At 41.8% G+C, this 13,575-nt stretch overlaps 1 protein-coding gene across 3 annotated transcripts in view; it reads left to right on the top strand.

Annotated features, from left to right (window-relative positions):
* Nucleotides 1-11,307, top strand: part of R3HCC1L (R3H domain and coiled-coil containing 1 like) — a 96,307-nt gene extending 85,000 nt beyond the window's left edge. For 2 of the 3 annotated variants that reach the window (XM_020996810.2, XM_020996809.2), the window contains 3 exons: nt 842-937; nt 1,340-1,480; nt 10,520-11,307. In XM_020996810.2, the coding sequence (XP_020852469.1) occupies nt 842-937; nt 1,340-1,480; nt 10,520-10,587 (305 nt within the window). In that variant the 3' untranslated portion in view covers nt 10,588-11,307. Of the gene's footprint in view, nt 1-841; nt 938-1,339; nt 1,481-10,519 lie in introns of those variants that run through there. The other variant, XR_013485220.1, reaches the window with a different exon arrangement.
* Nucleotides 11,308-13,575: the final 2,268 nt, after the last annotated feature.

Below are 13,575 nucleotides of genomic sequence, written 5' to 3'. Positions count from 1 at the left end.
CCAGGGGTGCTGACTCCCTCCAGCTTGGTGGTCTCGATGCAGTGGCTGGGGAGGGATACCTTTAGTATAACAGGTTAAATTAGATGGCCACTGGGTTCCCTTCCAGCTTCCTTTCCTGCCCTCTTTTTCCTCCTGTAATATGGCAGCCTTTATCAGTTCTAATGCTCATTTGAATTTCTCTTCAGACAGCCAGGGCTCTGGGACAACGGCAGGTTTTTTAAAGTGGTATCTTGGCACCTTCATCTGTAGATAATGGTGATAACAGAAAGGGGGATCCTTCTCTACCTTCTGAAGGATTACTTCTGAATCTGGTGGAAGGTGTTACATTTATTTGCTAATACCTGGAGGCAGAAGTATTTCCACAGTACTTTTGATGCTATTTCATCACCATAAGCAGCAATGAAATCATAAATCTGAACACATGCCCCCCCCCCCCAAAAAAAGCACCAGAAATAATTAAATTGTGGTACCAAAACACCCCTTGGAAGCTTGTGATAGCCACACTTTGGTTGTCATATGCCTTCGCGTATGTAAGCAACCCCACGAAGGAACTGAGAGAGAGAGAGAGAGATCTTTTTAGACATTAGACTCCCCCTACCCTCACCCCAGTCCCTTGAGGCCAGGATCTGTTGTGTTTGTATCCTGAGTACCTAATATAGTTCCTGGTGCATAATAGGAATAAAGAAATACTGGTTGAGCAAGCGAATACATGGATAGTCTCTATCACTTCCCCCCAATTTTTTTTTTATTTCCAAGAAGTTCCTTCTGAGAACCAGCTTCAGGTTTTTCTTTCCTTCATTTCATTCCATTCTTACATGTTCATGTTTAAACTTCTCTGCAGCTCGTGATGCCCTGAATAGTAAGCACATGATGGTAAAGATCCGGCCACTCTCTCAGGCCACAAAAGCTGCCAAAGCCAAAGCAAGAGCTTGTGCCGGTGAGTCGAGCCCTCTTTGGTGACTGGTCTTCTGTCCCTGCGTGGCACCCACCCCAGCGCTGCCTCCTCTTGTCTAGTTAGGAAGGTGTCATGGAGGCAGGTGTGGCATCACTCCAGCCTGTCTTACTTCCCTGGCCTTCTGTGTCTCATGACTGCTAGATCCAGGTCTGGCTGAGGCTGACTTGCTTAATGCATTTGCTGCATAAAGTTGTGTTATTGCAAATGATGAAGCCAAGTTGTACTTCACAATGTTAATTTCCTGTGATGCTCATCTAACACTGATATTAATTACTGCTGATGCAGCCCTTGTTAGTCTATTTGGTATGTTAATTACTGTGTTAAATCACTTAGGACTGAGCTGCTTACTCCTTCACTTCCTCCCCCTCCCTGCTTCCTCCTCAGAGTTTCTCCAGCCAGCCAAGCCACGTCCTGAGACATCTGCTGCCCTGGCCCGAAGGCTAGTAATCAATGCCCTTGGGGTGCGGAGTCAGCGTACCAAAGCAGAACGGGATGCAGAACTCAAGAAACTGCAGGAAGCCCGTGGTAAGTTGAAGAATTGGTTCCTTCTCTAGCTCTTTTTAAGAACTTTTCCGGATCTTCACTTGAAGGCCAGCAAGGAAAGGAGAGCAACCTGTTTCGTTTTGCCATCTCCCTCCCTGTGAAGGCTCTCAGGAGTAATGAGATGGTTCTTGTGCTGGTATTTGGGAGAAAGGCATTCTAAAATCTGCTTGCCAGTTTTATACCCAACCAGATATTCTAATCAATGCTCCTTGCAGTGTTTTTCATGAGACATGTGTGTATCAACCTTCTAGATAACATCTATGGTTCTTTGTGAAGCATAATAATGTTTACCCCAGCCTTTAGCAAGATCTTTCTGGTGAAGTACATTTCCAGTTGAAATCCTACCTCTAGCATGAAAGGAACTTTGCCATGGTTTATGCTCAGCACATCCATTACATCACTGTGATCTGATCTTATCAATACTCAGGTAAGAAGTAACAGAGAAAAAAGTGCTGGCAATTCTGTTAACAATTAGAGGGAATGATTTTGATTTTGATTTTTTTTTTTGGTCTGAGACACTCCTGAATATTTGTAGTGTGACATGATCTGGAGTTCATCTTCTAATTATTTACTAGTAGCTAGAGTAGAAATTCTAGGAAAATGTTTCTAGTCTACAAGTAGATTTTTTTTTCTTTCCCCACAGTTGGGAGCTGAAGTTAAAGTCTGTCTCTTTCCCTTTATCGGCTGTTAACTTCTTTGTAAAGGCTTAGAATTCTGGCTTGGCTCCTAAGTACTTTTTATCGACATTTAAGGTTTAGACAGTCTCATTGCCCCAGCTTAAGATCTGGGGAATCTGTGAAGGCATTTTATTCTGAGAATTCCACTTACCAGAAAGTAACTTCATTTTTCCATTAAACGAATTGAAGTTTCAAAGACCTTGTTTATTGCTGTTCTAACAAGGCCATTAATACTTCCTGTCCACTCTGCTGTGGTGATAGCCGCCAGCTTGCGGCCTCTCAGCTGCACTGACCAGATAACCAGTGACAGAGTGTGCCATGGCAGGTGCTGAAGTTTCAAAGCTGAACCCAAACTATTTTTGAAACCTTAATGATTGTAATGAGCTAGTGGTGAGTTCTCTCCCATGCTCCATCATTGAAGGCTTCTCTGAGACTCTAGAGGCAGGAGAGAGGTTTCCTGCTGGTTTTGAGGAGGCGGTAACTAAAGGGCTATGTGAAGAATGGTCAGGGTTGTTAATCCTTTACTTACAAGTGGAATATTACCCCAATGTTACATCATTTTCCTTTGTAGATGTATCAGTTGACGAACATGAGTCTTGCCTAAATGTCCCCTTCAGCGCCCCTCACTTCATGATTTTCTTTGTAGGACTGCAGCAGACAATGCTAGCAGTATAACCATATCAGTACCTTGCCATGCAAATTATATATAAATGATGTGAATGTTAGGACTGTGACTAGTCTGTGCTAGAAGGGAGGAGGGAAGCAAACATTTTATTAAACACCTGTTACATGCCAGGCACTAAAGTGCTTTACAAATATTATTTTATTTGATCTTCACAACAACCCTGAGAGGTATGTGCTATTATTATCCCCATTTTAGAGTTGAGGAAACTGAAGCAGATAGTGGATAAGAGATTCCCCCAGGGGTCATACAGCTAGTAAGTATCTGAGAACAAATTAGAATTCAGGTCTTCCTGACTCCAGGCCCAGAGCTCTGTGTCATCAGCTGCCTGCAAAAAGACCACTATCTTGGTGTAGTGACCTACTGTGACAAATTTCTTTCTGGTGGTACTGATGGTCTAAAAGATCTGAATACATAGACTCTTTCTTTCTTATTGTCTAGAGATGATCCCAGTCTTTGTGTCTGAGAACAGGATTTGCATAGGAGGATTTTGTGTTGTAGTAAAATTTCCTCCCTAACTAGCTTTGTTCCAGATTAAGTAGATGCTATTGTGTTTCTGTGAAGCCCCAAAATGTCCACTTCTCAACATCTGAATTCAGCCTTCTCTTTGAAGATGAGAAAAAGCTCTAGAAGAAATGGAAACCCACCCAGCACTATTTCGGTCACCTTTTTTTCAGCCACAGTGCTTTATATTTTCAAAACATTGATCAAATCCTACCACTGTCAGGCGGCTTCCCCCCCCATTCATGGGTTAAGAAAATATATACCTCCCAGAGGCATCATAGACGAGTAGTTTCTCTTTTCATTGCTGCCCTGCAGATTAAAGTTAAGAATACAAAAGCATAAAAATCCTATCATCAAGCCAGGTTGGATGAGACCTTGAGGCCATATCATACTTAAATCTTCCCTGGAAAGTGATAATCAATTCTGTTTTGAAAGACTCCAGAGGAAGAAATTCCACAGCCTCCCTTGGTAGCCTCTTTCAGTTTCTAACAGCTTTCATTGCCAGGAAATTCTTAAATCTAACTTAAATTTGTTGTTGTTGTTATTAGCCTTTTTCTCCCTAGTTCTCTCCTAAGTGGAAGTAGAGAATCCTTATGAAGACAGACTTAGGAGTGGGAACAGACTTGAGTTTAGCAGTCAGAAAATCTGTGTTCTGATCTGATCTCTGCTTTTATGTGTCTGGGTGGCCATAAGAAAGTCATCATGCCCCAGTTTCCTCATCTGCAAAATGGGCATAATAATTCTTGACCTACCTCCCTGATGGAGTTTTTGTGAAGATAAAAATGAGCTGGTCTGTGAAAGTACTTAGGAGAATAGACCTCGGTTGAATTAGGTGATTTACAAAATCCCTTTGAGCTCTAACATTCTCTAATTCTGCAACTAAGGAATCCTATTCAAATGCCAAATGCTCTTGTGATTGTTACTGGGGTGAATTTGGTGTAAAATCATTATAACAGTATTGACATTATTGTTGCTGATTTCATCACGTCCCTATCCCTCAGCCGTCTCTAGGACTTGATGCCTTTGACTTTTCCTCATAAGCCTTATTTAATCATCTTCATGCCTTGCTTCTAATCTCCTTTACAAATTTTCTCCATCCTCTTAACTATGTAACCTGGATAGCACAAGAAACTGTCCTGTTCACAGATTCAGGATTTGTGATCTTGATTACTTCACTTAGTGCTTCTTCATGCCATGAAGCCATGTGTGAAAAGCTGACTCAGAAAGACCTGGGGAACTTTCCCTTTTCATCTTGGACAACATCTCCTCTCACGCCGATTTGTGATAGCAGCCTAAACTTAAGTACCTTTCTGTACTTCTAGTCCACACTGCTCTCCGTTCTGCCTATTGTGGCTGAGTTGCACAGACTGAAAGAGAGAGTAAAAGTCAGCTTTCATCACCCAATCTACCTAATTAAATCATTGATAATTTAGAAGCAAGTTCTTTTTGTAGATGACTCTGGAGGTGCCTGTGATAGAATTATCTTACAGAATCTCTGAGGTGGAAGGGACCCCAGAGGCCATTGAGTCCAATCCATGCCCACATGAGACTCTCCTGGGAGACAGAAAGGGATAGGGTACTGGCCCAAGAGTCAGAGGACCTGGGTTCAGACCCTGTCTCTGAGGCTTCACCCTCAGTGACCGTCACCAGATCACCTCACCGCTCACAGCCTCTGTCTTCTGTGTAAGATGAAGGTGTTGGACCATGTGGCGTCTGACAGCCCTTCCAGCTCCAGAGCTCTTATCCTCTGGTGCTTCTGCCACTTACATAGCAAATGGTCATCCCCACTTGGCTAGAAAATCTCCAGTGAGGGAGGAAGCCCCCACCTCCTGAGGAACCCATTCCATTTTTGGACAGGTCGAGTTGTTAGGATGTCACCCTCATTTGCCACTTTAAAACATTTTTTCTTTGTTTTTATGAACTTAATAATCATTAACAAATACAGCTATTCAAATATACACACGCTTGGGTTGTATATGAAACTGTGAAATTCTGTTATGTAGTTTGTATTGAAAAGTGTGTATTAAACTTAACATGATGATAAGAAGATTACCCTAATTGTATTCCCTTCGGAACTTTTTTTTTCTTCTTTGTAATTTTAAAAATTTAATTCTTTTTATCTAGTACTCTTGCAAAAGCTGAAAAATGTTGTTTTAACTAGAAAATAATGCATTCAATAGTTGAAAGAATTTAAGTTTTTTGATTTTGAATTAATACTAGTTAAAAGAACTCCCTATGATCTTCCTTCCTAAAATATTTATTAAGTCACTGCAAGGTTCCACAGTCCAGGTGTTGTTTAGGAATACAGAAATATAAATCATAGCCCCTTCCTTATGAAGCTTACAGTCCATTCAGGAAGACAATTCAATTCAGTCGCTCCTATATGAAAAGCAAATAGACAACCTATCATAGTGACTGGAGAGCTGGTCTCCAAGTCAGAAGGAGCGAGGTTTACGTGCATCCTCTGACACACTGGCTCTGTGGCCTTGGGCAAGCATCTTGTACCCTAGGTAGCAAACTAGTTGCCAGATCTTCATTGGAAGAAGAAATTGGCTCACCAGAAGTTACCTACAACAGTGAAATCACAGGTCTAGGCCAAAGTTCATTGTAAAGGACTGTGCTAGATTGTAGGAGAAAGACAAATTAAATAGACCTTGGCCCTCCCCTCATGGAACTCACAGTCTTAATACATAAGAAATATATTAGAATAATCTAAAAGGTGAAGTCAGAAGGGAACAATTGTTCCTGACATGGACATTTCCGGCAAGGTTTAGTTCTAGTGTCAGCATTCCTATTTATGCATCCCATTGTTGGGCTGTTTTTAAATCACAAAACTACATTGATGACTATTGCTCAGGTTTGTGCCATTTAGAAAGTTTTCTGTTTGTTCCCTGAGTGTATTTCCAATCCAGATTACTCCTTATATAAATTTCAGTACCTTAGTATCTGTCTGACCACATCACCGACACATTCAATTAATGCCCCCTTCAGGGTCATTAATAGCTTTAATGAGCATCTCATTTCTTCCATCACAATCTGCAACTTGACAGTTCGTAAAGTGCTTACCTCTCCACAGCTCTGAGAGTATGTCATTATGCCCATTTTACAGAAAAGGAAACTGAAAACTAGACATAAACGATTTACCCAGGGTCGCAGAGCTAATAGGTGATAGGACCATTACATAAATCTAGGTCTTCTGACTTCTCCAAGTCTCCCTCTTCTTTCCACTAAGCCATAGAAGAGTGATGAAAATGTTTAACAACCTTAGCCTAGGAGCCCTGCTGAATACCACTTAGTTCCCCAGATTGATAATACTAACCCATAGATAATCATCCTTTAAGTATGACCTTTCATGGTGGTGTATCTCCCCACCTCTAATATAACTGTTCTGCAAACTGAACTATGTTTTCTCAGTATATTGATAAATATCTAAATGCCTGCTAAATCAAAAAGTCCAAAGCCTTACCAAAATCAAGATGGGTCACATTTTTTCACCTCCCCTTGATCTACCACATTTTTCACTCAAAGAAATAGAAGGATATTAGATTAGTATGGTTGGACTTGTTCTTAATAAAGCCATGTTCATTATTATTCTATAGGTGTTTCTGAATTGATTTTGTGATGATTTTTTTCATTATTTTTCCCGGGTGTGGAAGTAAATCATACAGGTCGCATCCCCTTTCTCTTTTAAAATGGAAACACTGGCTCTTTTCCAATCTTTCGCTCCCCAAGTCTGAGGAATGGTAGCTAGTGACCCTTCAGTGACTTCATTCAATTCATTTAAAACTAGGAAATGTATAAATCATTAGGCCCTGTTTGTTTTCATATTCTGGTACCAGTTCTGCTGTCCTTTCTTCCTCTCTGTCTCTCCTAATCTGTCTTTTACAATGCTGTCCCTGCTTTTAGCTTCTGCATCACTTATTAAAATCATCTTGGAGCTCCACAGAAGCAGGCAAAACAAACTCCTACCATCTTTTAGTGTTTTCTGTTATGTTCATTTGGATAAAGGGACAGCATTTGTCTTGAGTTTTCTGCTTTACATGTTTTCCTGTTTGTGTGTTCCAGTTGTATTTTAAAGTGGCATTGGGGCTTAGGGGAAGAGAACATAGAAACCCTGGCTCCCAATGTGGACTTTGGAAGCCCCTCTCTGGTCGTCCGTTCCTTGTCTGTAAAATGAGGAATGAGGAAGGTGACCTAAATGATCTCTCTCCTTCAGCTCTGAGATTCTTTTATCCTAGGCCTGCTTGAGCAATTCAGAATGTATTCACTGTTGCTTTGAACTGATTGCTAAGGAGGGTGCGGGGTGTAAGTTGGGGTTGGCTTGTTTATTGGCATGAACCATCTAGTTTCCCCTCACATTTCCCATGTTTTTTATATTCTCTTAAACGATTAATGTTCATGAAGTCATCCCTATTCTACTTTCCCCTAGAAAAGCTGTTCTTAACCATTTTTGTGTCATGGATGGACCCCTGTGGTGGGCTTTTGAAGCCTTTGGACCCTTTCTCAGAATGTTTGTGGCCTACATTCCTAATTTAAGTGAATGCTAACTTTTAGTGAAGGATTAATAAAAAACAAAGAGAGAGATACGCATATATAGAATATACATGTGTCTATATATGTATTATATATGTATGTATTATACATACATACGTGTGTGTACTCGTATATTTTTTTCTTCTCGCCCTGCCCCCCATTTAAAGTTCACAGACCCCATGGAAATCTCTCCCTTAGTGGACCATAGACACTAGATTAAGAATCCCTTGACCTCCAGCCTTTTATAGTTTGCTTAGCTTGATTGAAAAGCTTGATTTGTAAAAATTCGCTTTTTGCTTGTTTTGCAGGAGTCCCATTTACTTTTCTTGTAGTCTAGAATCCTTTTCTGTTTCTGCTCACGTTCTCTTAAGGTTCCTCCACCTTTGATTACTTAATAAACTTCTCTGTGTTGGAGAACTAGGCAGTTCCTCAGTTTTCTAAACAAGCCAGTTACAGCCAGTACATTTGGATGCCATATGTCTAGCTACCCTAGTCTGACCTAGAGCCAAATCATAACCTTGGGGTTATCCCCAAGCAGTCATTTTCTATCAGGGAAAGAACAGGGCACTGGATTGAACAGCCATTTGCCTTGATAGAACTGCACCTACAGGCTCGTTCCCATTTTTTTCACGCGGATGTCTTGGCTGCTGTATTCAGCGCGTACCACAAGATGGAGCCCAAATTGCAGTAAATTCCTTTCCCTGTCATTGTCACCTGCTGCACTGCAACCTGGCAGTGCTTTTGCCCCTAGAGTGTTAGAGCCAGAGAATTAAAGGCAAGATATCTCATTTCTTTGTGTAGGTATAATTTAAAAAGTATTTTTATTTATGCAGCCTCTTTGATCCTCCTGCTATAGACATTAACATATTTAGTCCTTTCAATAGACCCAGATGGCAGATAATTGGTAAAGCGTGTTTTATAAAGTTTGGAGATATAACTTATTTGATGTAGGAACTCCCAGGTGAGGAAACTCTCAACCAATGTAGGTTAGCAACTTCTCTACAACTTAGAGTCTTAAAGAGTGACCTAGAGCACTGAGAAGTAACTCACCTAGAGTCACATGGCCAGTTTGTGTTAGAGGTAGGACCTGAACCCATGTCTTCTTGTCTTCAGGGCTGGTTCTCTATGCCCTGTGCCATGCTGCCTTTCACTGTCAAATAGAGAAAATTAAGTCACTGCCCCCAAAATTGCATTTTCAGTGATCTTCAAAGCAACATCAGTCCTTCACCATTTCTTGTGGTCATTATCATTTACTGAGTATTGATTCTGCCCTCATCTACCCCCAAAAACTTCCCCATCAGTAATTCAAAAACACGGAGCTTAAGAAGTATTTTGCAGTAAAGCTGTGTCAAGAAGGTATAGCCTATTGCAGTGTTACCATTTCTATTGGAGTTTTGAACCAGAGGTTCAGTAGTGAGTACGTAAACACGTTCTTGACACCTCACCCTGACCCTTGTTCCTCTTGAGAATAAATGAGGGATCAGTATAAAACAACTAACCCCAAAATGATAGGCAGTCTGAAGGAGGCATTGATACAGTTGAGAAGTAGAGTAGGAGAGGCAAGACTAACCAAGCAAGAACTGATATCTGGAATTTGCTGGAGTCTGACCCTAGTTCTGAAATATATTTTTTCCAATAACAGTACTAAACATATGCACACCAAATGGTTTAGCATCCAGATGTTTAAAGAAGTTAAATGAGTTACGGGAGAAAATAGTAAAACTATACTAGTAGAGGATCTCAACTTTCCCCTCTCAGAACTCGATAAATCTAACCAAAAAAATAAACAAGAAAGAAGTTAAGAAGGTGAGTAGAATTTTAGAAAAGTTAGATATGATAGACCTGGGGAAAATTGAATGGGGATAGAAAGGAATATATCTTTTTCTCGGTGGTATATGGCATCTACACAAAAATTGACCATGTATTAGGGCATAAAAATCTCACAGTCAAAGGCAGAAACATTAAATGCATTCTTTTTAGATCATAATGCAATAAAAATTACATTCAATAAAGGGCCATGGAAAGAAAGATTAAAAATTAATTGGAAACTAAATAATCTAATCTTAAAGAACAAGTGGGTCAAAGTACAAATCATAGGAACAATCGATAATTTCATTAAAGAGAATAACAGCAATGAGAAAACATTCCAAAATTTGTGGATTGCAACCAAAGCAGTACTTATGGGAAAATTCATATCTCTAAAATCAACAAAATAGAGAAAGAGCAGATCAATGAATTGGTCATGCAACTTAAAAAAAAAAACAAACAAAAAACCAGAAAAAGAACAAATTAAAAATCTCCAACTAAACACCAAATTGGAAATCCTGAAAATCAAAGGAGAGATTAATAAAACTGAAAGTAAGAAAATCATTGAACTAATAAATAAAACTAAGAGCTGGTTTTATGAAATATACCTTTTTCTCGCCTCTTCATGCTTTCCCTTGTTTCTCTATAATACGACATTTTCTTATTGGTGTTGCAGAGGCATTAGTTACTCGTAACCATATTAGGAAAAACCAGTGATTCTACTTGTCTTGGTTAAAATTTCCCTGAAAACTTGGACTGAAGGAAAGTCAGTCAGTTGGTGTTGTGTGGAACCAATTTTAACATTGCTTGCCTTTACAGAAAGAAAGCGGTTGGAGGCCAAGCAACGGGAAGACATCTGGGAAGGCCGGGACCAGGCTACTGTCTGAACATCACCCAAAGAAAGGGATCGTTCCACAGATTCAGAAGGCTCCAGGCTAGAAGACCCTTACTGAATTTCCTTTGTGTGTGAGAAAGACAGAGGCTGTGGATTCAGAGAGAAAGTAAACTTCTCTGTCTTGGTGGCACTGCTTCCTAGACCTGGAAGGAACAGTTTGGAATCACTCCACATGGAAAATAGGAGGAAGCAGTGTTCAGCAACGAGGAAGAAACTTGGAAGATGATGCCCCTTCAGAGAGTCCACTGGGCAAGAGAAGCCATCGATGTGTGAACGATTTACCTGTGAAGAGCTTAACCCACCTAATAGCAGAACAGAAGAAGGCTAGAGGAGTCACCAGGGCCCCAGGCCAGAAGATACCAGGACCTTGATAGGAAAGATATAGGCCCTGAAAGACATCCTCCAGCCCCTCTTCCAACTGTGAGCAGAGATGTCTGGACAGTCAGCAGATGTAGGTGAAGAATCCAGTATTCTCAGGGTGCCCGGAACCAGAATTTTAGTGCTGGCTCCTTTTTAAGGATAGGTCCAGAGCCCCATAGCTGGCTGACAGCAGCACATGTTATGGATGTTTGGTCTCAAGAGTTTCAGCTTTGCTGAGAGCCTGCCCGCTGCTGCTTCTGTCACATGATAGCCGGGGTGTGCCCACGGCACAGTGGCCACCAGTGCCTATGTAAACACTGATGTCATGATGCATTAAATCTATTTCCTCACATGGGCGTCTCCACTCTGTTTTGTCATCACCACAGCCATAGGGAAGGTGGGGCTGCAGAAGGAATTCCTTTCTCATCTTCATCTCAGCAGTACGTATAATGCACAGGTTAAGTGGAGTTTTTACTCATCCTGCACCTTAATGATCTAATCCCGTGTCTCCCAAAGTCCTCTGTAACAGTGGCCTTTTCTGACGTGGGATTATTGTACAATTGTTAGCATTTGGCATTTGTGACTTGTAGCCCCCTCCTTCTCATCAGCCATCACCCTCTAATCTGTCATCCCACAGAAAGCATCTGGCACACAGCATGTTCTTAGTGTAATCATCTCAGCTTGTGCCAGCAGCACTTGGCAGGCAGCTAGAGACAATCCATTAAGGCTAGGAGCAGCCAGGGTCAAGTAAACCCCCTCTGGGCAGGGCCAAGAAACTTTCCTACAGGAAACAGGACAAGTCAGAGACCTCAGCCCAGGCTCCAGGCACCGTGGGGCCAGCAGGCCATGCTGCAAGGTGCCAGCATGGAAGAACTGGCCTTTCCTGGGGTCCTCAGCGAGGCTGGGAGCTCTGTTCCTTGTGGCTTAGTGCTAGAGATGGCCATAGATGAACAGCACTGCCTGGGTCAGGATGGAGGAGGGGGCTGTGGAGGAAACGTTGCCCAGATGCTCCCCACGAGGGAGCCTTCATCCTAACCCCATCCTTCTTGGAGCCTCCATGGGCCTGCACCAGGATCATTTCTTTGGTGATCCGATTCTTGGTTATCGCTACCACTGTCCCTTGGTCTTGCTCCCTACGTACCCTGTTTTTACAGTTTTTGAATCACTGATACTTCTGATTCTGATCCTTAATCCCATTGTCTCTCTCTTCAACCTACAGCAACAAGGCCTTCTCCTCCCTCTCTTCCCAAAACAAGCTTCCTTGAGGTCTTTAGCCCGATTTCTGAGAGAGGAGACCTCTGTTTGGGAAGTATTAGTGTTGGGCCTACAATAGAGTGACCTCATCTATGGTGGTGTGTTAAAGGAAGTGCCACAGAACTGTGGCTGGTCAGCTCTGCCTCCTATACCTCAGAGGCATCCCTTTTCTTGTCTCTGTTTCCCTGAAGCCAGGGGGTCATTAACACAAGTAGAGAGTTTTTTTTATTACTTCCCATTGAGGGCTCTTGACCTTTCCTAAGAGCATTTTAGCCTTCAAAGGCAGGATCTTTGTTAAAGTGTGCCATCTAATGCAGATTACATTCATTATCTGAGATGTCATGTGTCCCTTTCTCTCAGAAAGTCCCTTCTACTTCCTTCCTAACATCCCAACATTCTTTTTCTCCTGGTGTTTACTCTCATAACCTAAACTAGAAGGATTTTTTTAGACAAAAGTCAAAAGCTCTGGGACTCCTCTCTTTCATATACAAGTAAGATTCTACTGCCTTACCAGTAGGACATATGCTTTGAGTTTTTTCAGTAGAGGCGATGAATTTGCACCAAATTGTTTCCATTCCCTTTCTGAACAATGACTTTTTTTCAAGACCAGGTTTGGGTGAAGGATGCAGGCAGATGTCATGGATAGGATGAACCTACCGGCCCTTCCATAGCAGCCATGGTAGCCCTCTGCTGTAACCCATTTCCTACCAACTAGAGTCACCCCCAGATGGAATGGGCCTCCTGCGGGGGTTGGTAGGTTGCCTCTCATGAGAGCTCTTCTAAAACTAAGGTTAGATCACCACTTGCTGGGAATTTGGGGCACCTCTTGGTGAGGGTCAGACTAATGCCTCTGAGATCCCGTCTGACTCCGAGAGTCTCTGATTCTGTACCAGGTGGGGCTAGTCATGGTGAATCATGGCATTTAGCCCTGGAAAAGACTTCAGAGAATATTTCATCTAGTCAGAGATCTCCACTTTATAACTGAGGAAATTCAGAGAGGCAATGGTAGCAAATTGCAGAGCAGGGCTTCAAACCCAGGTCTCTGACTCTTAAGTCCAGTGCTGTTTCCCTGTACTGTACCATTTCTGTTAGGCCCTGAGTAGATGCAGTCATCTTTACATGCGTACAATGTTCCATCCTTATTCAGTCATTAATGTCTTGTTATTTAGTGTCTTAATGCCTAGAATTAAGTCCAGATAACAAATATTCCCGGTTAGTCCTAAAATCCTCTGCCCACAGCTGAAATACCTAATTGCAATTACTAAAGCCCAGGAGACATGGAATACAGCTAAGCTGGACTTCTGAGGAGTAAGCTCGGGCTTCTCGGGCTTCAGCTTCATAGAGACTGAAATATGCTGAGGCCCCA

This window comes from Phascolarctos cinereus, unplaced genomic scaffold, assembly GCF_003287225.1.
Source record: "Phascolarctos cinereus isolate Bilbo 61053 unplaced genomic scaffold, phaCin_HiC Scaffold_3;HRSCAF=262, whole genome shotgun sequence".
Classification (NCBI taxonomy): domain Eukaryota; kingdom Metazoa; phylum Chordata; class Mammalia; order Diprotodontia; family Phascolarctidae; genus Phascolarctos; species Phascolarctos cinereus.
The sequence above is the reverse complement of the archived record's forward strand: the minus strand, read 5'-3'. Positions and strand labels throughout refer to the sequence as shown.